We start from the raw sequence: 27,958 nt of genomic DNA on the forward strand, positions 1-27,958 counted from the left end.
CTGTGGGTCTGTGGGGTTTAGAGGTTGTAAGACGGGTGACTGAATCTGGCTGGCAAACAAAAGTCATGATTGATACAGCAAACGTAGCTGCTTCACTTCCAGGAGAACAATGGAGCTATTGGCTGGAGGTCTGACTCCTGAGTGTCACTGCCTGTACTTGGTGGTGAGCGGTTTTGAAGAAAAAATACCCATTGTCCTTTTGCTCCATACATTTAGGACACATGGTTTCAAACTGCAGGTTAAAAAACTCTATGATCTTCACAGGGGAATTAATCCAGAAGTGATACAGCGATGAGCTTCCAGAATGCGGAGGTAGGATCTGCTGTTGGGGACCTTTAATCTTTTGCTTTAATCTAGCTGCAAGAATGTTTGGAATGAGAGAGACTTTCATTGTAAAGGAGACTTTACTTACCACCATAAAGAGGTGCTTCTTACCTCGGTATCTGTATCTGGAAAAAAAAAAACATCAGTGTTGTTTATAGGATGAGTTTAATGCTTCTAATTTAATGCTAATCCGTACAGATTGATCAATCGATTTATATATGTGTCTGTCTGTCTATCTGTTTATGTGTAGTAAGCTGGTTGTGACATTAACTGTCACAAATGCAACATATCTGGGTTTGTGAATGTTCCATTAAAGATGCAAAGGCTTTGCAGACCAGCAGGCTTTGCAGAAGCCTTAAGTATACGCACTAGCACACACGAAACACGCACTAACACACATGAAACACGCACTAGCACACACGAAACACGCACTAACACACATGAAATACGCACTAGCACACACGTAACACGTACTAACACATATGAAACACACACTAGCACACACGAAACACGCACTAACACATGAAATACGCACTAGCACACACGAAACACGTACTAACACACATGAAACACGCACTAGCACACATAAATCACGCACTAGCACACATGAAACACGTACTAACACACATGAAACACGCACTAGCACACATAAATCACGCACTAGCACACATGAAACACGCACTAACACACATGAAATACGCACTAGCACACATAAATCACGCACTAGCACACATAAAACATGCTCACTCTCTCCTCCATCACTACCAATCTAACACAAAAGCCAGGAATGGATATTCTTGAGAAAGATATTTGGGGTAGAAGGTTTGCAGAAGACAAGCGTACATATTTCGTGTTACCAACATCTTCCTGGTCTGTGCAAAACTATAAGGTTTGTAAAACATCCAGATTTGTGAACTAATTTTATACTTGGTAACTTAATCTGACCTACCGAGCTGGACCAGCTGGGGTCAGTGAGTACAACCATCATCCCTTATTCACTCCACACTGAGGCATCTGAACTCTGACTGACCTGAAGATCATGTCACAAAGGAAACAAGCCCTAGGAGAACTATAACGCAATAAGCCATCTTTGATGCAAACCTCCATGATGTACCAAAACATGGCTGTGGTCATGATCTCTGTCCTTCTTCGTAAATGAACAGTGGTAACTAACCCCTCCAGGCTGGAATGTACCAGGCTGGGAAAAAAGCTGTTAAAGATAGTTTTGCAGACGCTAAGACACAATTTCTGAAACTATGTCTCATGTATAATAATAGCGTTTAGATGCAATAATATGTACATATGAGGCGTACTACTTCTATTTAAATACAAAATGTGGTGTACATTATCGTTTAAAACTTGTCAAATGTTAGAGATTTGGCTAAAACAATTGAGAATCAATGGGCATATTTAACAAATAAACTCTTTATACAATGGATTATTACAATATACAAGCCCCTGAGCCTACGGCATGCATTGGAACTGCTGGTCTAGACCTGCAGTTGGCTGTCGTTAGCTACATTCCGAGCCGCTAGGTGGCGCATGTCTAAAACTACAGGTCTAGAACTGCAGTTGGCTCTCCGGCTGTGCAATTGGATGCATCTCCCTTCAGGTTCAAATCTCCAAGCGATCTTGAAAAGTTGGCAACCCTGAATAAATTAGGTAAATAGATAACTAAAATGGACTACTAAATAGAGGAAACCATACAACATTTACTCCCTATTGTAATGTACTCACAAAAAAGCAAAAACACACCGCAACTTCCATCGCAATTTTTTTGAAAAACACCCACAACATCAAACATTTTAGCCCGCAACAATCACAAAAAAGGCCCGCAAAATCCTGGTGGGACTGAGTAATGGAGAGTTTGGTGGAGGTGAATCACAACAAATCGTGATTGCTCAGTGAACCAGTTTGTACTTGAGCAGCCCGGTGCAAACTTATGTTGTCCCAGACGACAACAAACCTGGACTGTTCTGGTTCATCCCCCTGGTGATGGAGAATGAGTGTGTTGTGCTCTGTGTTGAAGAAGGTGATGATGTGCACAGTGTTGTAGGGACCAAGAGTGGCATGATGATGAGTGGCAAATTCATAGTGCAGTTGTTTCACACTGTCACTGGTCCAGTCTGGATAGACTCACTGAATGGATGTTGCTGATGGTGACTTTGTCAGTAATAAGGTTGGACCCTTTTCCTCCAGAAAACCCAACGCATGCTTGACCAGGGCAATAGATAGGCTACATGGGTTAGTGTTTTTCAAAAATTGTGCTATAAGGACCACTTTTTGGGTCTTAGCAGCTGCAAAAAACAAATTTTTACATTAGCACGTGGCAATAAACTGCAGTGTATAAACGTCTAATTATCATTTCATGCAGAATTTAATGCAGTTTCGAGAGTATTTACAGAAAGGCATGTTATAGAATGCTTTACTGAAGGTAATACTACCTGCTGGTACAACTTTGAATTACATCCAAATTATCCACCCATCAAATGCAGTGTAAACAAACAAAAGTTAACTAAATAAATAAATAAATAAAATGTCATTTCAGACAGGGAAAAAACATACTGAAGCACAACAGGCTAACGGATCAATAAACTCATCTTTTCTCTGCATTAATTATGCTACCATGTTGAGCAAGTATATCTCCTGATTTTAGACCCTGGGTCTGGACCATGGCAGCACTGATCAGATAATCATTACCTGAATTCTCCTTCATCACTTCTTTCTATCTCTCAGTCCCTGTAAACAGTAGTCAATTTTAAAGTAATTTTTACTCCACTTACATTTGATAAAATCAACTCACAATTGAGTTGAATTGAAAGAGTATAATTCAAGCAGTTGAGGGTTAAGAGTCTGGCATAACCTTCTGATTATCAGTCCAGTTGCTTTATCACTGAGCTATGTTCTCTGTGAGCGTACCAGCAGCTCTGAGTTCAGACCCGAGTGGGGGATAACTGCTCAGTGGGCTGTAAGCCAATGATTCTCCATCCTGCTCCTTCGGCCCAGTACAGCACACAGAGGACGGAAGAAGTCAGGGGAGGACAGATGATCCAAACACAGCTTCACCTGTTGGAGATGGTCGGTTCCTGTTAAACTCTGGTACGGTTCCCACAGCAAAGAAACACAACCCTTACCATCTCTCCCCAGAGAGTGACTGTAGGCTGCCCGAGGCTCAGATGAGAAAGACAGGTAGACACCTAATGGTAGATGGTAGACAGCTGCTACCTTTAATGGTAGACACCTGCTACCTTTAATGGTAGACACCCTTCACACACAAACAACTCAAAAGTAATTTAGAGGGGTAAAGGGATGGTGCAGGCCTCAGTTAACATGTCGGTTCCTTAAAATATGAAAGCCAAGAGTCATTTCTATCTATCCGGTAATTATTGTTGTAATTGATGTAATATCGGCTTAAATCAGCCTCACAAGAACAATGGGACGTAGTGAAGTGTCTCCAGCAGTGACTCACCCCAGGGTGAGAACTCCAAACCGACTCATCCTGGATAAACATCTGGCAGAAGCTGAAGGCGAACGCTACACTGCATACTCCTGTCCCAGTTCATCTGGAAGTTTCCTTAAGGCTGAGACACACTTTAAAGTAAGGACACACCTGACAACAGGCGAGAAGAACAAGTGAGAGGAATCTGTGAGAAGAACAAGAAGAGGACAGTGTCCTTCCATCCTGCCTTCCACAGAAGGAACACTAGCATGGACAGTGGACATGTCTTCACACACAAGATGACCCTCGGGGGATGTCAGCAAGATCCTCATCTCTGAAGATTTGTCTCTGAAGTTTGAAGTGTCATTCCCAGCCAAATCAGCTCAGATCTCCACAACTCACACCCCAGTCACTTATCAGGTCTCTATCACCTGCTGATTAGCTCAATCACCTGTTGATTAACTCAATCACCTGTTGATTAGCTCATTCCTGTTACCTGTCACTCACTTGTTTGCCTCTCCCTTTTCAAGGTCACAGGTCGTCATACCTGATGCTCTGCGGTAGCCTGCCAACCAGACTAACACTCTGAGGACTGTTCCTTTAATTTTCTTGTTTACTGCCCGCTATTGACAGTCAAAGGAACAAGGTGCTATGTGCCCTGAACTGGCTGATTAACCCTTTAGTTTGAGTCTGTGACTTTCTCCTTGTTAAATTTTGCATGAGTGTCCTGCTAACTGTTAAAAACACACTGCAGGAGTTTTATACTGAAGGCCTGAAGATCTGAATGGCCTTTCATTGACACAAGGCCAAGATCAGCCACGGTAGAAATATAGAATCTTGAAAACTTGGAATATAGCTGTCTTCCTTAGTCTATAGAATTCTTTGTCCTTATTTGGTCTTCTTTAGTCTATTTAGTCTTTAATCCTTTTTAGTCTTTAGTCTTCTTTAGTCTGTAGTCTTCTTTAGTCTTATTTGGTCTTTAGTCTTATTTAGTCTTCTTTAGTCGTCTTTAGTGATCAGAAGCTTTTTTCCTTGCTTTTTTCTCATGAAATGAAGAACCATTATTTAAAACAGATTTTATCACCAATATATAATCTTTCAAAATAGTTATAGCACAAATTTTACAAATTATATTAGTTATATGACCATATATTAGTGATATGGGCATATGGTTTTGTCAGTTTGTTACACCACTCTCAGGAGTATTAAAAGTGTGTGTGGTGAGTTAAACCACTCTCAGGAGTATTAAGAGTGTGTGTGGTGTGTTACACCACTCTCAGGAGTATTAGGATTGTGTGTGGTGTGTTACACCACTCTCAGATGTACTAAGAGTGTGTGTGTGGTGTGTTAAACAACTCTCAGGAGTATTAAGAGTGTGTGTGGTGTGTTACACCACTCTCAGGAGTATTAAGTGTGTGTGTGGTGTGTTAAACCACTCTCAGGAGTATTAAGAGTGTGTGTGGTGTGTTACACCACTCTCAGGAGTACTATGAGTGTGTGTGTGGTGTGTTAAACAACTCTCAGGAGTATTAAGAGTGTGTGTGGTGTGTTACACCACTCTCAGGAGTATTAAGTGTGTGTGTGGTGTGTTAAACCACTCTCAGGAGTATTAAGAGTGTGTGTGGTGTGTTACACCACTCTCAGGAGTACTAAGAGTGTGTGTGCAGTGTGTTAAACCACTCTCAGGAGTACTAAGAGTGTGTGTGTGGTGTGTTACACCACTCTCGGGAGTATTAAGATTAAGAGTGTGTGTGTGGTGAGTTAAACCACTCAGGAGTATTTAGAGTGTGTGTGTGGAGTGTTAAACCACTCTCAGGAGTACTAAGAGTGTGTGTGTGGTGTGTTACACCACTCTCGGGAGTATTAAGAGTGTGTGCATGTGGTGTGTTATACCACTCTCGGGAGTATTAAGAGTGTGTGTGTGTGGTGAGTTCAACCACTCTCAGGAGTATTACGAGTGTGTGTGTGTGTGGTAAGTTAAACCACTCTCAGGAGTATTAAGAGTGTGTGTGGTGTGTTAAACCACTCTCAGGAGTGTGTGGAGAGATCTAGTTTTTCTTGTTTTTCTTTACATGGCACTGCTTGTACCATAATGAGCTATAAGTGCCCACATATTCAATACACAAACTTCATTAAAATGCATATGCTCAACCTATCAAAGCCCTCCCACACCCATCACTGACCTTTTGACACACTTATTCAAACTGAACTAGAGATACTACCGTCAAACCTCAGACTCAATCTCAGGCTCTGTTTCATAGAAAACAATGTTGGTGTCATTTCAGTGTAATTTCTAATCTGATTGTTACTTTTTTCTTTAAAAGTTCAGATGTGCTGGTTGAAATGTCTGATTGTAAAATGTATTTTCAGGCTCACTCGAGACTCACAGGCAGCAAAAACGAATAAGATCAATGAGAAATGGTTTTATCTGATAATCAGAATCAGACATCTGGGTGATTATGCTGCGCCTTGGCATGTTTGATCCGTGTTGATCCGTGTTGATCCAGGTTGTCTCAGTACACTCCAGCATCCTCTCACACATGTTCTCACACGTAACTAATGTTTTTTTGGATTTGCTGACTAATAATTTGCAGAGGTGTAACATTTAAATCATACCAGTGTAAGTTACTGGTTACTGTACCACCGTTACTGGTTGTTCTAGTCTTCTGTTGGACGTCGAAGACTCCACCTGTCACTGTTCTGTCCTGTCCTTGTTCAGGACACCCCAGTCTCCACCTATCACTGTTCTGTACCTCTCTGCTACTGGTCATGGTCACCTGTTCCTCGTGTGGATCCTAAATTGGTCCTGTGTGTTAACTATGCACCTGCTGGTTGACCCTCCCTGAAGTTCGTCTGAGTGTTGCTCCTGTCTGTCCTATGATTCCTGCCGCATTACCATCACATTACCTCATCAATTCAAATTTTCTCAAAATGAGCGAGTCAGTTTTCTGTGCACCTAATGAAAATTCAGATTTTATGCTGACCCTGTGAGCAGATGATGGAGAAGAAACGTGGGACAATTTGTCAGAATAGATAACATGAATGCCACCTAGTGGTTTAGAAATTGTACTCAAGAATTTAGAGGTTAGAATGTCATCTGACAACAGCGCTGAAGACCACCGAAGAGCCCCACAGATCCCTGGGCCAGATTGTAGCCCTGGTCCTGCAGTTAGGAAGTTCTGTGGAAACACGTCTGTCATGCCTCATTATTCCTTCTGTCATTACACACAACCTGCAAACAGAAGCCGTTCCTGTCAGGACACGTCTGTGAAGCTGCTTGTGGTCACAGCTTTTGTAAAAAGACACAGTTGTCGACAATAAACCTGACAAAAAACATGATGTAACAATGTGAGAACGAGCGGACGTCAGCTAATGATGAGTATTGTGAGCCGGAGTGAGCAGAGTGTCCCCAGCTCAGAGCAGTTCGCCTGTCAGGGCTTCCCAAGTGCTGATCCAATCTCAGTGCCAGCCCACATAACCTGACATGTGGGAAAGGCTCAGTGGGCCTCGCCTTAGCTGACGTGACACAGTTGAATAGGAATCACACCGAGGGTAAGGGCGTGTGTGTGCGGTGGCATCTCTGGCACCGACAGCCTGGCGGGGCACAATGAACTTGGGGCAGTATCTGACTCGTTGGTGAAGCTACACACAAACCTGCTTGCTCACTGAATCCAAACACAAACACTCCTCCCCAAAAAAATCACAAATACACACATTTACGTACAGCAAGAATTAGCAGAAGCCCAGACCAGAAGATGGATGACATTGCCAATAACAGCATTTGAACTCACACAACTAGTACCATATTTTGCTAGCCTACATGTGTTAGCACTGGGTAAATCAGGAGTAACAAACCAAGGTTAACTACCCTGAAACAAAATGGTACAATCCTACCCTGACGGGGAAATATTCTGGCTGGTGTTGTCTCAAATGCCAAGTATTGCTTCAATGGCAAGCTACTAATTTTACTGTTAATTAAACAGTTGACTTGATTCACATTTCCTTGCCAATACACTAGAATCCTTGCTATTTGGAGAGGCTAACAGAGCTGTAAGGGCTATGGCCATGTTAGCAAGGCTGATACCATAAACGTTTACAAAACGTGTTGACATAGACCTTTTTTAAATGGATTCTCTCAGCATGGGTCTCAGATGATAGTGCCCCACAGCTCATTATTGGTTGCGCTTTGAACATTTCAACCTTTTCAACTGCTCGCTTGTTTAGATGAACGCTGATGGTCCAGCGCCATGCTAGCCAAAAGAGGACTGCTAATAGACGCTCTGACTCGCACAGAAGATGTTTGTAATGAAACTGTCATGTGTAATAAAGGCACAACAATATTACTTTTAAAGAAAACTGTGCATATATTAGTCATTATGTTGAATTATTGATCATGTCATGCACTAGATGGATACAAAGACATGACTAATGCTCCCTTGCTGTTAAATGCATGTATTAAGGATTCCATCACCGAGTTCATAGTTAGAAATGGAATCAAATAGATATTTCAAAAGGGAAAAGTGAATCAACTCTAAAATTAAATATGACTGGTGTGATTATGTGTTTTATGACACTGATTATATTTTGTTTCTAGAGTTTTAGCTTTGGTCAGTGATTCAGGAAGCAAACTGAAGCCCAGATTACATTTGAATATTTTGCATCACCCCTTTAGATCTGATTTAAGAGAAAATTCTAAATTTGGAATAAGAACAAAACCTTTTCAGAGATACAACCTTGTGAAATATGGTGTATTTGGTTCCACTACAAAAAGATCCTGCTGTTATCAATAAAACAGTGTGTCCTGCTAAGACTGTTACTGTGCTGTTTGTATATGGCATCAGTCATTTCTAACAGGTTTTCTTTTGTTTGACATTCTGAGATGGTTCTCTATGCTCTGATTAAGGCTCCGTCCCTCAGCAGAAAGAGCTAAACTGTAGTCTGGTTTCCTGTGCTGTAGTATAAAGGTGGTTTGTTCCTCCCAGAGTCAGAGGTGTGCACCACCTGGTTCTCTGTTCTCATGTTTTTGCCCTTGTGAGCTTAGCTTGACGAGCTTAGCAGACTGGGAGAAAGAGGCCAGGCTGGGTGAGCTATTCCAGTTTGAGTATGAGCCGTTCTAGAATGGGCAGCGCTACAATGGGCTGCGCTAGTATGAGCCACGCTAGAATGGGCCATGCTAGAATGGGTCGCGGTAGTAGGAGCCGCGGTAGTATGGGCCGCGCTAGTAGGAACAGCGCTAGTATGGGCCTCTCTATTAGGAACCTTGCTAGTATAGGCTGTGCTAGTAGGAAACTCGCTAGAATGGTCCGTGCTAGTATGGGCCGCGCTAGTATGGGCTGCGCTAGTATGGCCTACTCTAGAATGGGCTGCGTTACAATGGCCCACGCTAGTAGGAGCCACGCTAGTATGGGCCATGCTAGTAGGAGCCACGCTAGTATGGGCCACACAAGTATGAGCCACGCTAATATGAGCCATTCTAGTATGAGCCACGCTAATATGAGCCATGCTAGTATGAGCCAAAAGCCTCCTGGGCAGAGTCACTTAAGTGGACTGGAGTTTTCTTCCAGCTCAGCATGAACAGTGGAGCCTTGGGCAGGGTGGAGTGAGGAGATATTCGGCTCATACTAGATTTCAGCTAGTGAGACAAGCAAATTGCCACAGGCCTGTGTGTCCTGTACCATGCTAACACAGGATCATTTACAGTGTGTGTGAGCATGTACAATGCTCTGTACTTGAAGGAAACCAGATCTAGGGTCGATTGGCCACTTATTTATGTAGGCTATGTGTTTGTTTGTTTGCTTGTTGCTTGGTGAGTGGTACCAGGGTTTGTCTGATGGGACACGCTACTGTCATGAAGTGCCACTGCCATGAAGTGCCACTGCCAGATCTCTTACATCATGGAAACTGCGGTTAGCCTGTTCCTGCTAGTTTGCCCACTGTGTCCAACATAACTTGTGCAGAGGAACTCAACAGACAATACTCGCATGGCAGAGCAGGGTAGGAACGCTCCCTTCACCATCTGAGCCCTAATCACAGAGCAAACGTGCTTTCTAACAACCTTGGCGGAAGCCATGATGTCAAAGGGAAAGTGTTGTGTCTTGTTTCGGAGAGGCTCAGGAATGGCCCTGCAGGCAGGAATGATGAGGACATGTCCCCAGAAGAAGAGAAACTTTAATCACATGTAATTTTCAACGCTTTTGGATTGGCTGACTAATCATTTGCAAAGGTGTAAGATATTTAAATTCACACAAGGATAATGATACCAGGATTAGTTACTTAATCATTTTTATCGTCCTTGTTCAGGACACCCCAGTCTCCACCTATCATCTCTGCTACTGGTCAAGGTCACCTGTTCCTCGAGGATCTTGTGGTTCGTAACTTAGACTTGTGTGTTAAGGATGCATCTGCTGGTTGGCCCTCCCTGAAATCCTGCTCCTATGTTTACCTTACAAGTTGTTTAGTCCTGCCTTTACATTCTTAATCGTCTGCGTCATTTCTAATCCTTGTGTCTTTGGTGGGTTTTGCTCTGTGCTTTGTCTAGTTTAGCCTCTGAGCCGGTCTCTTGGTACTAACCTGATTATGGTGTGGAGACCTGGCTGGCCGTGAGGTTTCAGCTTCGTCTGAGTCTTGCTCCCGTCTGTCCTCTGATTTGTGCCACACACTCACATGTCTCCAGCAAGAACATTACCTTATCAATTCCAGTTTTGTGGTGGTCAAAATGAGCGAGAGTCAGCTTTCTGTGCACCTAATGAAAATTCAGATTTTATGCTGACCCTGTGGGCAGATGATGGAGAAGAAACGTGGGACAATTTGTCAGAATAGATAACATGAATGCCACCTAGTGGTTTAGAAATTGTACTCAAGAACTTAGAGGTTAGAATGTCATCTGACAACAGCGCTGAAGACCACCAAAGAGCCCCACAGATCCCTGGGCCAGATTGTAGCCCTGGTCCTGCAGTTAGGAAGTTCTGTGGAAACACGTCTGTCATGCCTCATCATTCCTTCTGTCATTACACACAACCTGCATACAGAAGCCGTTCCTGTCAGGACACGTCTGTGAAGCTGCTTGTGGTTACAGCTTTTGTAAAAAGACACAGTTGTCGACAATAAACCTGACAAAGAACATGATGTAACAATGTGAGAATGAGCGGACGTCAGCTAATGATGAGTATTGTGAGTATTGTAGTAGTCGGGCCTTCAGCCTTGAAGCCTGGGGCTGGAGTGAGCAGAGTGTACCCAGCTCATAGCACTCTGGCTGGGCTTCCAAGGTGCTGATCCAGCTGGCCAGCTGGGACTCTCGATGCCAGCGCACATAACCTGGGAAAGACTCAGTGGGCCCCGCCTTAGCTGACGTGACACAAGACGGTTTGACAGGAGCATGTATCACACCAAAAGTGAGGGTGTGTAAATGTGTGTATCTTGGCATGAAAGTAAATGAATGTGGGTAGCAGATGTTCTCGTGACAAAATATAACAGTTCTAATTGTTCTACATTAGAATTTATGTTTCAATCAAGACAAAATGTTCCAAGCTGATGTCTTTATTTACGTTCCTTTACTGTTACATGGATACATGGTAAAGACATGATTATTATTCCTTTACAGTTAAATGCATGTATTATGGATAATATCACTGAGGTCATAGTTAACATCATGGAATTAAACAAATATTTCAAAAAGAAAAAGCATTGCAATTCTGAAATTAAATGTGACTGATGTGATTATGTGTTTTATGACACTGAACACATTTTGTTTCCTAGAGTTTTAGCTTTGGTCAGTGATTCAGGAAGGAAACTGAAGCCCAGATAACATTTTATTATTTTGCATCACCCCTTTATATCTTCTCAATAAAACAGACAGTGTGTCCTGCTAAGACTGTTACTGTGCTGTTTGTATATGGCATCAGTCATTTCTAACAGGTTTTCTTTTGTTTGACATTCTGAGATGGTTCTCTATGCTCTGATTAAGGCTCCGTCCCTCAGCAGAAAGAGCTAAACTGTAGTCTGGTTTCCTGTGCTGTAGTATAAAGGTGGTTTGTTCCTCCCAGAGTCAGAGGTGTGCACCACCTGGTTCTCTGTTCTCATGTTTTTGCCCTTGTGAGCTTAGCTTGACGAGCTTAGCAGACTGGGAGAAAGAGGCCAGGCTGGGTGAGCTATTCCAGTTTGAGTATGAGGCGTGCTAGTATGGGCCACGCTAGTATGAGTCACGCTAGTATGAGCCACACTAGAATGGGCTGCGCTAATATGCGCCACACCGGCATGAGCCATGCTAGTAGGAGCCGTGCTAGTATAGGCCATGCTAGTAGGAACCGTGCTAGTATGGGCTGCGTTAGTAGGAGGCACGCTAGAATGTACTGTGCTAGTAGGAACTACGCTGGCAGGAACCATGCTAGTAGGAACCACGCTAGTAGGAGACTGGGCCATGCTAGTATGTGCCACTCTAGTAGGAGCCGCACTAGTATGGGCCACGCTAGTATGGACCTCGCTAGTATGGGCCATGCTAGTATGGGCCACGCTAGTATGGACCTCGCTAGTAGGAACAGCGCTAGAATGGTCTCCTGGGCTGAGTCACTGTATCTCATTTGTTCAAATGTTTGCTTTATTTCTACTCACTGCTGACATTGCCCCTTGTTCTGAGGCCACTGCTGTCTACAGATGTGACTCTACCCAGCAGACCGGTGGCCTGTTCCAGCACGGCCCTGGCTAGCTCGGACAGCCATTTTTCCATTTCTTCAAATTCAATTCTTTGCTTCCCTTGACCAGGACATAAACTTGTGACCTGAAGTAATCTGAAGTAAACATTTCTGTTTGGATCAGTAATAGTTGCACATACTGTCACCGCCCTCTCAGCAAGGTTCCTAGGGAACTCTGGGTGCTACGTCACTCTCATAATATTTGCTAGAGCACTCTCTGTGCTCCCTCACCCTCAACATGGTTCCTATGGCACTCTGGGTGCTACCTCACTCTCAGCCTAGTTCCTAGGGCAATCTGGGTGCTATCTCACTCTACACTTGGTTCATAAGGCACTCTTGAGTGCTATCTCACTCTCAGCAAGCTTCCAAAGGCACACTGACTGAATCCTTTCAGGTTCTGTGTTACAGAGCTGCCTGAATCTGTTAGTTGTTCAGTGACAGAATTTGGGGGCAGCACACATTTCTGCTACACCCACGTACACCCCCCCAACTGCCCCAGGATGCCTGGATACTCAGCTGCTGGAGACCCGGGAGGTCAAGGCCTTTTGCTGCAAAACAGCCTGCCAGCAGTGAAGGCCACGTGGGCACCAAGCACTGGGGCACTGGGGCTCTGGGGTGTGGGCACAGGGGGGCCAGTGGCCAAGCTAAGGAGACTGATATCCCAGTTAAGGGGACGGACTGGAGGGCAGAAGCTAAGTGAGGGACCATCTGGACACACAATGCCTGTCCACTGCAGTGATGCCACTAATGAAGCAAACTTGTGAAGTATTTTATAAACACAAACAAATAAATGTGAATAAAACTGAGAGGTTTTCTTTTCTCGTCTATACTGAGGCATCTAGTGTTGTTTGAGGACGTATCCGTAATATGGAAGAAAGAAGAAGTGAAATGTTAGTGTTGAAGAGCAGTCTGGATATTCACGACAGGCTTGGAGATGTGAAGCAGGTGATGGGCTGTTGCCTAATAATGTTTTTTATGGTCTTGGAGGAGCTTACCTTTCACACACAGAAGAAGGTGCCATCCAGTTAATTAAAACCTGTGTCACAGGTCTTTGCTCTTCCCATATCCAGATGACTGTAGGCTGGAGAGGAAGCTTGTGTTATGACTGAGGATGGGATACAAGCAGAGGTGGGTAGTGACATGTTATTCTGACTCTCTTACTTTTTCGTAGGTAAACGAGGGCTCTTTATACACTAACTTGAGTACATTTATGAGTTTAAAATGTACTTTAACTCTGTAACATTCGTCATCATTACTCCTGTTACATCATTTTTATTCAGTGCACATTTTATGTTTTCATTCAACTCTGTGCTTGGGTGTTTTTACTAGATCCGTTTACTTAAGGAATCATTTAAATGAGGATTTTTACTTCTACTGGAGTAATTATTAAGTATTATTGAGTAGTCATGTATTAATATAACGATATGTTTACTTGATAAATTATTAAGTATTATTGAGTATAGTACTGTATTAATATAACAATATGTTTACTTGAGCACACATGTTGTTTCGTCCTATATTTTGTTATGCCTGAGAATGAATTACAGTCGAGAGTGTGTTATGATTGAGAATAGGTTACAACATTTTTGAGAAGCTGTTGGAAATCGTTTTCATTTCTGAGCTGCAAAGACTATGCAGTCTGAGCCGCAGCTACCGATACCGTTAACGGAACATAACGGCATTTACTAGAAATTTGGTTGTGGCGTCTTCGGAGCCTCCAGACCTCGTTACGACAGACACGGCGCTGTCCCTGTCTGTCCGTCTGTCCCTGGGTCAGTTACCTGACACACTCAGGTCTCACGTTTATCACGTGAGATTGAAATATCCACGAGGTGCAGCTCAAGTGATGAAGTGGTCCGTTAATGTTAGTGAAGCTGGGTGTTTCTGCTAAACGGCTGGTTTATTTGTCATGACAGCATAAAGCAAAGGCTCATGTTAGCCTGGGAAGTTTTAATAGGCTCATATTGCCATTGACGCATTATTACGTCCGTATCATCTTACATAAACGTTTGCACGTTCAAATATTTAAACGTTATGTTTGAAAATCTAATCAAAATTATGTTTGAACGAGGGCGAATATAACTGCGATGACAAAACCCAGAGACTTACTCATTACACTGCATGGCCAGTTATTTATAACACAAGAGATCATAAAACGTTATTTCAACATTAGAGACAACCTGCCAGATTCCAGTAAGCGTAAAGACAAGCCGAGACATAAAACACTGCTGTAGTGCTGGGATTAAACGAATAAGGCACAAGTTTTATTTGGCCCACCTGTCGCTAGGGGACAGGTATAAGTGCCCGGCGGGGGGGGGGGGGGGGGGGGGGGGGGGGGGGTTGGAAGGGCCTGTCGCTGCGGGATCGTCCTGAGTCCTGACCCTGCAGAGAGATCTTCCAGTGTAAACACGTGAGCGCGGAAAGGGTCACGTTTCTCCACTGGCTTCAGAGCCGCTACAGAACATCTAAATATTATGACACGGGATATGACAGAACATATCTGGTACAGAGACACCAGAACATCTCTGGTGCAGAGACGCCCGGGGGTTCGTGTTACTGCGCGTTGCTTCTCAACTGTTTGGCGCTTTGTTTCTATACACCAGGCTGTGCCAACCAGATCATCTGACCGCTGGAGTTACTGCAAACGTGTGTGTGTGAGTGTGTGTGTGTGGTGGTATGGGTCGAGGGACGGGCAGTGGCGGAGACAAAGGGGGGGCAGGAGGGGCAGTTGCCACCCCCAACAGAGCCCTTGCCACCCCTAGTGCCACCCCACTGGAAATGGTCATTTTAAGAGAAAATATGTGTTTCCTTTCGTTCATCATGTGTATATGGACCCCTCTGATAAATCCTTGCTCACCCTTTGGCCACCCCTTGAAGTCTAGCTCCGCCACTGGGGACGGGAGCAGTGTGTGTTATTCGTTTAGTTTGTTTGATTACTGGGACGGATTCATTACGCCTGTAATTAAGCACCCTGTAGCTATTGGGATGATTTGGAAGCTGTTATGGTAAATGTTATAACGTCTGAACTACACGCGAATAAATAGATTGTAGTCTCAACACCTAATTAAAGCCCTTTCAAACTGATGTAAGTTGCAACCCCACGAGTCTCGAATTAAATTCAAATAAACTAGTCCAGTGAAGAGCCCCGTTGGGATATGTCCCAGCTGGACCCTCACTATCAGGGCCCGCAGATGGAGGAACATTTTCGCTTTCTGTAGTTCTATTATTTTATTGCTACTCCTTTTTCCAGAGGGCTGGTGTAACACACACCAGACTCAGTGCGTGTGGGGCGGTGTCCGCCAGCCACTGGGCGCGCGCGTTCCCATATGCTGCTGCTGCGTTTATACTGCTCGAGACTAGCAGGGCACATACGGAGCGCGAGCGCGAGGCTGGCGCGTGCACCAGCAGTTCCAGATGTGGCTGAAAGGAATATATCACTATAATAAACTACAGAAGAGTCACGCATTCTTCACGCATCCTTCACGCATCCTGTCGTCCTGTCTGATGAATAATAAACTCTCCTGGTGAACTGATACGTTATGTCAGAACTCGTCAAAAGTTGTGAATGTCAAGATCTGGTTCTTTCTCTACCCCGAAACTGTAAGAGAAAACACCTTAAATAAACAGATCGTAAATGACGAGGCACATTAAGAGCATCTGTTTAGCAAAACGACAAAACACACATTTAGAAGATGTTATTTCCACTAAAGTTTCCGTTTAGTGACCGCAGCTCACCCCCTCCGTGTGTGAGTTTGCTGCCGGCGGCTGCGTGCTGCTGGTGACGGTGCCGGTACCGGTCCGACCGGTGTCTTGCACAACCGACTTACCCGTTAGTTAAATGTAGGACGCCGAACTCAACGAGTTTGGGCAAACCAGTTTCTTTCACGTTCCACTCAAAATCACGAACCCAGCAGCCCATCCCAGAGCACTGCTACTGTGGGCGAGCTGCCGGGCTGCTCAGACCCATGTGTGGTGTGTATGTGTGTGTGTGTGTGTGTGTGGGGATCAGGGTGGTGTCCTGTTATTACTGTTATATTAGTTCCACCATCGCCCCCAGCCTGTGTCCCCCCCCCACTACGGCAGTGTGAACGGGTCGTGCTTCCTCAACCGTTTTTTTTCAATATAGCACATGGGTGGGCCAAGTTTTCTGGACCGGACCGCAGTAGAGAAGCGCACCGCACTGGTTAAGACAGGACACAGTGAACATGGTATGTAACTACTTTTAATATCAGGTGTTTACTTTTGATTGACTGGGCTCTGAGAAATTATTAAAGATATTAAGACATCCCTTAGAAAACGCCAAGTTCCGACTGCGAAACTGAGATGAATAGGTGGCTGCAGCAGCTTACTGAAGCATTCAGCTTCGCAGACCAGTAGAATAAATAAAATAAAATAAATTAATCTTCGGTTATAATGATCGAATCTTTATAAGAGATCGAACGTCGCAAAACAATTTATCAGAAATTCTTGCGTTATGTAACTCACCATCAAATCTAAAGATAAAAAACAATTGTTCACAAGAAAGGAAAAAAACTAATTTGAGCAAATATTTTTAGATGCGCCATTTCTGGAAGCAACTACATCTGTGTGAAGTTTAATGTGTCTAGTATATACTCAGTGTCCAGGAACTGCTGACTGCTATACGTGTAGAAAAGTGCATCACTAAAAAGTTTTATTTGTCCATTCATGCAAAAATAAAAAAGATATTTTACAATAAAAAACATTTAACATAAAAAATTGAGACGAATAGCAATTCACATATAAACCTTAAATATTTCCTAAACACTATGTCATATTGTTGATAATTATGTGTGCACTACATTTAGTTAAAAACAGATTATGCACCGCCTCCCTTAACAACCAACGCCTGTTATTAACTTAATTGGTATCATCCTCACTGTATTATTGTTTCCACAGCTGAAGTTGATGGACTTTTTTTGAAAAACATTTTCCAGCCATTTGTGAGAATGTCAGAGCCTAACGATGCGATCTGAGTTCACACTCTCCTTCAGGGTCTTTGGGGGTCCATTCAGATTATTGGCCCCACTGGCTCATAGGTGCTATAAGCACACAGAGCCTGTAATCTTGAACTTTTAAAAGTTGTCCCGCTTCATAACAAAAAACTCACCAATCACACATGCTTTGGAGAGATATTCAAAGAGAAGTTTCTGCTCATGAACACCAGTCCCTTCTAAGGGAGTTTTCACAAGGCATTACATACCATTGTGTGTTTGACCAGTTCAGAACAGGAGTGAACCCTGGTATGACATGCAGATGAACCCTGGTATGTCATCTGCAAATAACTTAATTAACGTTTATGGCCTGGCAATTTTAAATACTCATTGTGTTTGATTATTCCCTAATGAAGCAGGACACGTCAATATGTGTTAGATCAGTTAGATTATTTTTCTAATGGTGGCATCTTGCCCAGTACTGTAGTCTGGTCTCTCCACCATGTAGTCCGGTCTCTCCATCATATAAGCACCATCTATTCACATTCTGTCAGTCTCTCTTTCTCTCTCTCTCTCTCTCTCTCTCTCTCTCTCTCTCTCTCTCTCTCTCTCACACACACACACACACACACACACACACACACACACCCACACACAGAGTTTGTTAATGTTTAAAAGTGACAAAGCACTAATTCCTTGCCTCTCTCTCATTCTCTCACTATCATTACAGAACGTAGGTGATCACCCTCTTTGACCAACATGAGTTGGGTTTTTCTCACACGTTTACTGGAGGAGATCCACAATCACTCCACGTTTGTGGGGAAGGTCTGGCTCACCGTGCTCATCATCTTCCGCATCGTCCTGACAGCCGTGGGTGGTGAGTCTGTCTACATGGATGAGCAGGCCAGGTTTACCTGCAACACCCAACAGCCGGGCTGCGACAACGTGTGCTACGATGCGTTCGCGCCGCTATCGCACATGCGGTTCTGGGTCTTCCAGATTATCATGATCTCCACCCCCTGCATCATGTACCTGGGCTACGCCATCCACAAGATCGCCCGCATCTCCAACGAAGAGCAGCATAAACAGCACCGCCAGCTTGGCAGGAACACGCAGAAGGGCACGTGGCAGGACGAGCACCATCTCAACGAGGTCCTGGAGGAAGATGAAGATGATGAAGTCTTGGAGCCCATCATCTACACCAATGAGATGAAGGCTCAGCCGCCTCAGCTGGAGAGGACGGAGAGCTTTAAGTCCCTCAAGCACGACGGCCGTAGACGCATCATGCGGGAGGGACTGATGAGGATGTATGTGGTCCAGCTCCTGTCCCGTGCTGTCTTTGAGGTGGGCTTCCTCACTGGACAGTACCTGCTTTTCGGATTCCGCGTCAACCCGTTGTATGTGTGCGACAGGGTCCCGTGTCCCCACCGAGTGGACTGCTTCGTCTCGCGCCCCACTGAGAAGACCATCTTCCTGCTCATCATGTACGTGGTGAGCTTACTCTGCCTGCTTCTCAACCTATGCGAGATGTTCCACCTGGTCGTCGGCGCCTTCCGTGACAAGCTGCGTAAGCGGCGGAGACCGGGACCTCAACCGCCGTACTCCTACGCCTTCCACCGGAACATCCCCGCCTCCCCGCCCAGGTACAACCTCGTCATGAAGAACGACAAGCCCAGGCGTGACCTGCCCCCCCCCAAGCAGCCCGCGTCCGGCTCGGGGCAGGAGGGACACTGCACCAGCCCAGACGAGAACATCCCGTCAGACCTGGCCCGGCTGCACCGGCACCTCCGCGTGGCCCAGGAGCAGCTCAACATGGCCTTTCACACGTACAGCATGAAGACGCCACACACCTCCAGGTCCAGTAGCCCAGTGTCTGGGGCCACCATGGCAGAGCAGAACCGAGTGAACGCAGCTCAGGAGAAAGAGGGCGCCCAACCCAAAACCTGCTCGGAAAAGACAGGGACGATAGTGAAGAATGAAAAGACTTCAGTGTGGATTTAGACGAGAGGAATAACAACAGACTCTCCTACGAACCATCGTCTGTGTCATTCACAGAAATCATAGGTGACATTTACGTGTGTTTGCCTTCTAGCCAGGAAAAAAAACAGTTAAGGAAGAAAACAAACGTGTGTTGAGCTGTCAGTGTTCCAGTGTAACGGTAGATTTGATGTCAGATCCTGCAGGAGGAACTGAGATATCGTACGTGTGCACAACAGCACCTCTGTCATCGTGTGGTTTCTCACCAACCCTCAGAGAAGTACTTGCAGTTATTGTAATTACTGATTCACACATTGAGTTTAGAATCATTTTCTCTCATTTTTAGAGCATGCGAATGTGTGGACCACATCAGAAGTGAGGGGAGGTTTGTTGCTTTTTAATAATCATGGGCTGATTTAACTTATTTTATGTGTCATAAATCAATACCTGAATGGAGCAAGTTAAGAGCAGCATTAATACAGCTGAACATTAACTCAACACGTGACTCCACTCCCATCATGCACCTCACCCTCTTTACCAAAATGCAAGTCATAATTATTACCGTTGAACATTTAATTGTTTCTCTTTTTAAGTATTTTTACTGAAGTATTTTTACTTAAGAAAAAAAACATTCACAATGCAGTGGGTTAGAGGTCCAAACCCTCAGCAGAACTCTATGGAAGTCAAAAATAACCCCAAATGCCGAGAGTAACAATACCTTAAGACAGTGGTGTGTACTTTGATTAAGTTGCTGTGTTTTATGAGGGAAAAAGACAGTAATACTCACAACTGTAAATACAAGTAAAGTAAGCTGTGGTCGTAATATGTGGTTTACACATTTTTTAATATATTATTTTAAAATATATGTAGGTACATAATTCTGTTTCCCCACAAAGTATTTTTCATAATTTATTTTCCATATAACTCTTTTACAGCTTTTGAAAAACAATCTTAACCAGAGTGACCTGTATATTTAACAGTACGTACACTCCCTGGGAACAGAACCCATGACCTCTGTGTTACTAGAACCAAGCGTTACTGGCTCTACCAGATGAACTGCTGACAGGGATCATGTGCAGAAGTGTATGAGCTCTCCTAAACTGTGCAATAATGTCCAGCTGTTACTAGCATGCCAATGTTGATGTCAAATACTATTATTACAAGAGCTGTGAACTGTGTACTTGGAATTTTATTTTTAATGAGTTACATAAGGTTTAAATGCAATGGACAAAACAGTTTTGGAGACTATGCAATACGTATTTTTGGAGAAAGAATACATTTCTGCTTTGGAACATAAGTGTGTTTTCCCCGGATGTGCCTTTACTGGTTATGACTGTAACAGTAATGTGATTTGTATTAAAATAATAATAAATTTGGGATTAACTTGACGCTGTTCTGTATCATGCCTCTGTCTTTTCTAGTATCTGTTTTACGGTTTATCGCTGGACAGTCGGCGGCACGCATGCGCAGTTTTGTCGTCCTCCATCCCTACAGCTCCTAGCTGATGTGTTGAACTCTGACATCTCTTCGAGGGCAGACTGGTCCCTGTGGAGTGTACAAGCAGAGCTATGCTGTCTGACAAGATCTTTATTAAATCTCGCTTTTCAAAGCAGTAGCTCGCTAGGAATTACTGAAGCAGTTAGATAAATGTTGGACTGTTGTTCAATGTTTTGGAAACAGTTGGCAATACGAAATACATTTTATCCTGTAATACAACTCTGATAACGGCTGGTGTGGACATACAAAGAAAACGTCGCTTATCTGGGATAAAAAACAGGCAGTCTACATGGCTGACCCTTATATGTCCATCCATCCATCCATCCATTATCTACATTATCTACCATTATCCGGAGCCGGGTCGCGGAGGTAGCAGTCTGAGCAGGGAAACCCAAACCTCCCTCTCCCCAGACACCTCAGCCAGCTCCTCGGGTGGAACACCGAGACGTTCCCAGGCCAGTCGAGAGACATAGTCTCGCCAACGTGTCCTGGGTCTTCCTCGGGGCCTCCTCCCCGGGGAACATGCCTGGAACACCTCCCTAGGAAGGCGTCCAGGGGGCATCCGAAACAGGTGCCCAAGCCACCTCAACTGACTCCTCTCGATGTGGAGGAGCAGCGGTTCTACTCCGAGCTCCTCCCGAGTGACCGCGCTTCTCACCCTATCTCTAAGGGTGCGCCCAGCCACTCTGCGGAGGAAACTCATTTCGGCCGCTTGTATCCGCGATCTCGTTCTTTCGGTCATTACCCAAAGCTCATGACCATAGGTGAGAGTAGGAACATAAATCGACCGGTAAATTGAGAGCTTCGCCTTTTGGCTCAGCTCCTTCTTCACCACAATGGACCGGTACAGCGACCGCATTACTGCGGAAGCTGCACCAATCCGTCTGTCGATCTCACGCTCCATTCTTCCCTCACTCGTGAACAAGATCCCGAGATACTTAAACTCCTCCACTTGAGGCAGGACTTCCCCACCCACCTGAAGGGAGCAAGCTACCCTTTTCCGGTCGAGAACCATGGCCACGGACTTAGAGGTGCTGATTCTCATCCCAGCTGCGTCACACTCGGCTGCAAACCGCCCCAATGCATGCTGAAGGTCCTGGCCTGAAGCTGCTAACAGAACATCATCTGCAAATAGCAGAGATGAAATCCTGTGGCCTCCAAACAGGACTCCCTCCGGCCCTTGGCTGCGCCTTGAGATCCTGTCCATAAAAATTATGAACAGGATCGGTGACAAGGGGCAGCCCTGACGGTGTCCAACATGCACCGGAAACAGGTCCGACTTACTGCCGGCCATGCAAACCAAACTCCTGTTCCGATCATACAGAGACCGGACAGCCCTTAGTAGAGGACCCCCGATTCCATACTCTTGGAGCACCCCCCACAGAATACCACGAGGAACACGATCAAATGCCTTCTCCAGATCCACAAAACACATGTGGACTGGTTGGGCATACTCCCATGAACCCTCGAGCACCCTATGAAGGGTATAAAGCTGGTCCAGTGTTCCACGGCCAGGACGAAAACCGCATTGTTCCTCTTGGATCAGAGGTTCGACTATCAGCCGAACTCTCCTTTCCAGTACCCTAGAGTAGACCTTACCAGGAAGGCTAAGAAGTGTGATATCCCGATAATTGGGGCACACTCTCCGGTCCCCCTTTTTAAAAAGCAGAACCACCAGTTCCCCCAGTCTGTCACTCCAGAGGAACTGTCCCAGATTGCCATGCGATGTTGCAGAGGTGTGTCAACCAAGACAACTCCACCACATCCAGAGACTTAAGATACTCAGGACGAATCTCATCCATTCCCGCTGCCTTGCCACTGGGGAGTTTGCAAACCACCTCAGTGACTTCGGCTTGGGTAATGGACGGGTCCACCACTGAGTCGTCAGTCTCCACTTCCTCCATGGAAGACATGACAGAGGGATTTAGGACAGGGGTGCTCATTACGTCGATCGCGATCGACCGGTCGATCGCGAAGGAAGTGTCGGTCGATCGCGAAGGAATGTGCGTAGATCGCATCACATAAAATAGTAGTAGATGAATCGCACATCTGCACTGACGATTGTATTTTGATTGACATTCACGGTAGCCAATCTGCAATCCACTCAACAAATTACGTACGCCACCCCCCCCGCTCAACAAATTACGGTCGCCGCCACCCCGGTAGATCTTTCTGACTTGGTCATCTTATAAGTAGCTCGCAAGCTGAAAACTGTGGGCACCCCTGATTTAGGAGATCCTCAAAGTATTCCTTCCACCGTGCGACAATATCCTCAGTCGAGGTCAACAGCTCCCCACCCGTACTGTAAACAGTGTTGACAGAGTACTGCTTATCCCTTCTGAGGTGCCGGACGGTTTGCCAGAATTTCTTTGAGGCTGACCGATAGTCCTCCTCCATGGCCTCACCAAACTCTTCCCAGCTCCGAGTTTTTGCTTCTGCCACTGCCTGAGCCACCGCACACCTGGCCTGCCGATACCTATCAGCTGCCTCGGGAGTCCCAGTGGCCAACATGGCCCGATAGGACTCCTTCTTCAGCTTGATGGCATCCCGTACTTCCAGTGTTCTCCATCTGGTACGGGGATTGCCGCCGCGACAGGCACCAGTGATCTTGCGGCCACAACTCAGTACAGCAGCTTCAACGATAGAGTCGGAAAACATGGTCCACTCAGACTCCATGTCCCCCGACTCCCTCGAAAGCTGGGAAAAGCTTTCCCGGAGGTGGCAGTTGTAGACCTCCCTGACAGAGTGCTCAGTCAAACGTTCCCAGTAGACCCTCACCATACGTTTGGGTCTTCCAGGTCTGTCCAGCCCCCTCCTCTGCCAGCGGATCCAACTTACCACCAGGTAGTGATCAGTTGACAGCTCAGCCCCTCTCTTTACCCGAGTGTCCAAAACATAGGGCCGGAGATCGGATGAAATGACAACAAAGTCGATCATTGACCTCCGACCTAAGGTGTCCTGGTGCCAGGTGCACTTGTGGACATCCCTATGTTCGAACATGGTGTTCGTTATGGACAAACCATGACTAGCACAGAAGTCCAATATCAAAACACCACTCTGGTTCAGATCGGGGAGGCCGTTCCTCCCAATCACGCCCCTCCAAGTGTCACTGTCATTGCCCACGTGAGCGTTGAAGTCCCCCAGTAGAACAATGGAGTCCCCCATTGGAGCACTTCTCAGTACCCCTCCCAGGGACTCCAAGAAGGCTGAATACTCGGTGCTGCTATTTGGTCCATAGGCACAAACAACGGCCAGAGCCCTGCTCCCAACCCGAAGGCGAAGACAGGCAACCCTCTCGTTCACCGGGGTAAACTCCAACACATAACGACTAAGCTGGGGAGCTATGAGAACGCCCACCCCAGCCCGCCGCAGTTCACCATGAGCAACTCCAGAGAAATGAAGAGTCCAGCCCCTCTCAAGGAGCTGGGTTCCAGAGCCCATGCTGTGCGTAGCGGTGAGCCCAACTATCTCTAGCTGGTACTGCTCAGCCTCCTGCACAAGCTCGGGCTCTTTTCCCCCTAGTGTGGTGACATTCCATGTCCCAACAGCTAGCTGCCCTGTCCAAGGATCAGGCCGCAGAGGTCCCCCCCTCCGGCTGCCACCTAATCCACACTGCACCGGCCCCCTACGATAGCCTATGTGGGTGGTGAACCCACAGGAGGTTGAGCCCACGTCACCAGTTCGGGCTGAGCCCGGCCGGGCCCCGTGGGCAAAGGCCCGGCCACCAGGCGCTCGCTTACGAGCCCCAACCCTGGGCCTGGCTCCAGGGTGGGGCCCCGGCTGCGCCAAACGTCACTGATCCTTTATTGATGCCGTTGTTCATAGGGGGTCTTTGTGAACTGCTCTTAGTCTGGCTTGTCACCTATATGTCATCTGCAAATAACTTAATTCACGTTTTATGGCCTAGCAATTTTAAATACTCATTGTGTTTGATTATTCCCTAATGAAGCAGGACACGCTAACATGTGTTAGATCTGTTAGATTATTGTTCTACTGGTGGACTCTTGCCCAGTACTGTAGTCTGGTCTCTCCACCATATAAGCACCATCCATTCACATTCTGTCTGACTGTCTCTCTCTCTCTCTCTCTCTCTCTCTCTCTCTCTCACACACACACACACACACACAGAGTTTGTTAAAGTTTAAAAGTGACAAAGCACTAATTCCTTTCCTCTCATTCTCTCTCTATCTTTGCAGAACGTAGGTGACCCTCTTTGACCAACATGAGTTGGGCTTTTCTCACACGTTTACTGGAGGAAATCCACAATCACTCCACGTTTGTGGGGAAGGTCTGGCTCACCGTGCTCATCATCTTTCGCATCGTCCTGACAGCCGTGGGTGGTGAGTCTATCTATGCGGATGAGCAGGCCAGGTTTACCTGCAACACCAAACAGCCGGGCTGCGACAACGTGTGCTACGATGCGTTCGCGCCGCTATCGCACATGCGGTTCTGGGTCTTCCAGATTATCATGATCTCCACCCCCTGCATCATGTACCTGGGCTACGCCATCCACAAGATCGCCCGCATCTCCGACGAAGAGCAGCATAAACAGCACCGCCAGCTCTGCAGGAACAACCAAAGGGGCACGTGGCAGGACGAGCACCATCTCAACGAGGTCCTGGAGGAAGATGAAGATGATGAAGTCTTGGAGCCCATCATCTACACCAATGAGATGAAGGCTCAGCCGCCTCAGCTGGAGAGGACGGAGAGCTTTAAGTCCCTCAAGCACGACGGCCGTAGACGCATCATGCGGGAGGGCCTGATGAGGATCTACGTGGTCCAGCTCCTGTCCCGTGCTGTCTTTGAGGTGGGCTTCCTCACTGGACAGTACCTGCTTTTCGGATTCCGCGTCAACCCGTTGTATGTATGCGACAGGGTCCCGTGTCCCCACCGAGTGGACTGCTTCGTCTCACGGCCCACTGAGAAGACTATCTTCCTGCTCGTCATGTACTTGGTGAGCTTACTCTGCCTGCTTCTCAACCTATGCGAGATGTTCCACCTGGTCGTCGGCGCCTTCCGTGACAAGCTGCGTAAGCGTCGGAGACCGGGACCTCAACCGCCGTACTCCTACGCCTTCCACCGGAACATCCCCGCCTCCCCGCCCGGGTACAACCTCGTCATGAAGAACGACAAGCCCAGGCGTGACCTGCCCCCCCCCAAGCAGCCCACGTCCGGCTCGGGGCAGGAGGGACACTGCACCAGCCCAGACGAGAACATCCCGTCAGACCTGGCCCGGCTGCACCGGCACCTCCGCGTGGCCCAGGAGCAGCTCAACATGGCCTTTCACACGTACAGCATGAAGACGCCACACACCTCCAGGTCCAGTAGCCCAGTGTCTGGGGCCACCATGGCAGAGCAGAACCGAGTGAACGCAGCTCAGGAGAAAGAGGGCGCCCGACCCAAAACTTGCTCGGAAAAGACAGGGACGATAGTGAAGAATGAAAAGACTTCAGTGTGGATTTAGACGAGAGGAATAACAACAGACTCTCCTACGATCCATCGTCTGTGTCATTCACAGAAGTCATATGTGACATTAACGTGTGTTTGCCTTCTAGCCAGGAAAAAAAACAGTTAAGGAAGAAAACAAATGTGTGTTGAGCTGTCAGTGTTCCAGTGTAACGGTAGATTTGATGTCAGATCCTGCAGGAGGAACTGAGATATCGTACATGTGCACAACAGCACCTCTGTCATCGTGTGGTTCCTCACCGACCCTCAGAGAAGTACTTGCAGTTATTGTAATTACTGATTCACACATTGAGTTTAGAATCATTTTCTCTCATTTTTAGAGCATGCGAATGTGTGGACCACATCAGAAGTGAGGGGAGGTTTGTTGCTTTTTAATAATCATGGGCTGATTTAACTTATTTTATGTGTCATAAATCAATACCTGAATGGTGCAGGTTAAGAGCAGCAATAATACAGCTGAACATTAACTCAACACGTGACTCCACTCCCATCATGCACCTCACCCTCTTTACCAACATGCAAGTCCTAATTATTACCGTTGAACATTTAATTGTTTCTCTTTTTAAGTATTTTTACTGAAGTATTTTTACTTAAGAAAAAAAACATTCACAATGCAGTGGGTTAGAGGTCCAAACCCTCAGCAGAACTCTATGGAAGTCAAAAATAACCCCAAATGCCGAGAGTAACAATACCTTAAGACAGTGTTGTGTACTTTGATTAAGTTGCTGTGTTTTATGAGGGGAAAAGACAGTAATACTCACAACTGTAAATACAAGTTAAGTAAGCTGTGGTTGTAATTTGTGGTTTACACATTTTTTTAATATATTATTTTAAAATATATGTAGGTACATAATTCTGTTTCCCCACAAAGTATTTTTCATAATTTATTTTCCATATAACTCTTTTACAGCTTTTGAAAAACACTCTTAACCAGAGTGACCTGTATATTTAACAGTACGTACACTCCCTGGGAACAGAACCCATGACCTCTGTGTTACTAGAACCAAGCGTTACTGGCTCTACCAGATGAACTGCTGACAGGGATCATGTGCAGAAGTGTATGAGCTCTCCTAAACTGTGCAATAATGTCCAGCTGTTACTAGCATGCCAATGTTGATGTCAAATACTATTATTACAAGAGCTGTGAACTGTGTACTTGGAATTTTATTTTTAATGAGTTACATAAGGTTTAAATGCAATGGACAAAACAGTTTTGGAGACTATGCAATACGTATTTTTGGAGAAAGAATACATTTCTGCTTTGGAACATAAGTGTGTTTTCCCCGGATGTGCCTTTACTGGTTATGACTGTAACAGTAATGTGATTTGTATTAAAATAATAATAAATTTGGGATTAACTTGACGCTGTTCTGTATCATGCCTCTATGTCTTTTCTAGTATCTGTTTTACGGTTTATCGCTGGACAGTCGGCGGCGCGCATGCGCAGTTTGTCGTCCTCCATGCCTACAGCTCCTAGCGGATGTGTTGAACTCTGACATTTCTTCGAGGGCAGACTGGTCACTGTGGAGTGTACAAGCAGAGCTATGCTGTCTGACAAAACCTCCTGGGCATAAATCACATCTTTATTAAATCTCGCTTTTCAAAGCAGCAGCACG

The 27,958-nt window shown here is 45.7% G+C and overlaps 2 protein-coding genes across 6 annotated transcripts; both read left to right on the forward strand.

The window, feature by feature from the left end:
* Nucleotides 1-193: 193 nt before the first annotated feature.
* On the forward strand, nucleotides 194-27,705 carry LOC143475786 (gap junction gamma-1 protein-like). Of its 3 annotated transcripts, XM_076973743.1 has the most exons (3): nucleotides 194-312; nucleotides 3,331-3,423; nucleotides 25,073-27,705. In XM_076973743.1, the coding sequence occupies exon 3, from the start codon at nucleotides 25,099-25,101 to the stop codon at nucleotides 26,338-26,340; it is 1,242 nt and encodes a 413-aa protein (XP_076829858.1). In that variant the 5' UTR covers nucleotides 194-312; nucleotides 3,331-3,423; nucleotides 25,073-25,098; the 3' UTR covers nucleotides 26,341-27,705. The 3 variants fall into 3 exon arrangements, with proteins under 3 accessions (XP_076829858.1, XP_076829857.1, XP_076829856.1); XM_076973742.1 differs by lacking the exon at nucleotides 3,331-3,423 and having other exon boundaries at nucleotides 265-312; XM_076973741.1 differs by lacking the exons at nucleotides 194-312; nucleotides 3,331-3,423 and adding an exon at nucleotides 13,498-13,578.
* On the forward strand, nucleotides 266-20,767 carry LOC143475785 (gap junction gamma-1 protein-like). 3 transcript variants are annotated; one of them, XM_076973739.1, is made up of 3 exons: nucleotides 13,526-13,578; nucleotides 16,577-16,658; nucleotides 18,133-20,767. In XM_076973739.1, exon 3 carries the CDS (start codon nucleotides 18,162-18,164, stop codon nucleotides 19,401-19,403), a length of 1,242 nt encoding a protein of 413 aa, XP_076829854.1. In that variant the 5' UTR covers nucleotides 13,526-13,578; nucleotides 16,577-16,658; nucleotides 18,133-18,161; the 3' UTR covers nucleotides 19,404-20,767. The 3 variants fall into 3 exon arrangements, with proteins under 3 accessions (XP_076829855.1, XP_076829853.1, XP_076829854.1); XM_076973740.1 differs by lacking the exons at nucleotides 13,526-13,578; nucleotides 16,577-16,658 and adding an exon at nucleotides 266-312; XM_076973738.1 differs by lacking the exon at nucleotides 16,577-16,658 and having other exon boundaries at nucleotides 13,521-13,578.
* Nucleotides 27,706-27,958: the final 253 nt, after the last annotated feature.

The sequence above is a fragment of the Brachyhypopomus gauderio genome, chromosome 14 (genome assembly GCF_052324685.1).
Source record: "Brachyhypopomus gauderio isolate BG-103 chromosome 14, BGAUD_0.2, whole genome shotgun sequence".
Classification (NCBI taxonomy): Eukaryota; Metazoa; Chordata; class Actinopteri; order Gymnotiformes; family Hypopomidae; genus Brachyhypopomus; species Brachyhypopomus gauderio.

What these genes read in the sequence shown, in the direction of transcription:
- LOC143475785 (XM_076973740.1), top strand. Translation starts at nt 18,162, where the DNA reads ATGAGTTGGGTTTTTCTCACACGTTTACTGGAGGAGATCCACAATCAC.
- LOC143475786 (XM_076973743.1), top strand. Translation starts at nt 25,099, where the DNA reads ATGAGTTGGGCTTTTCTCACACGTTTACTGGAGGAAATCCACAATCAC.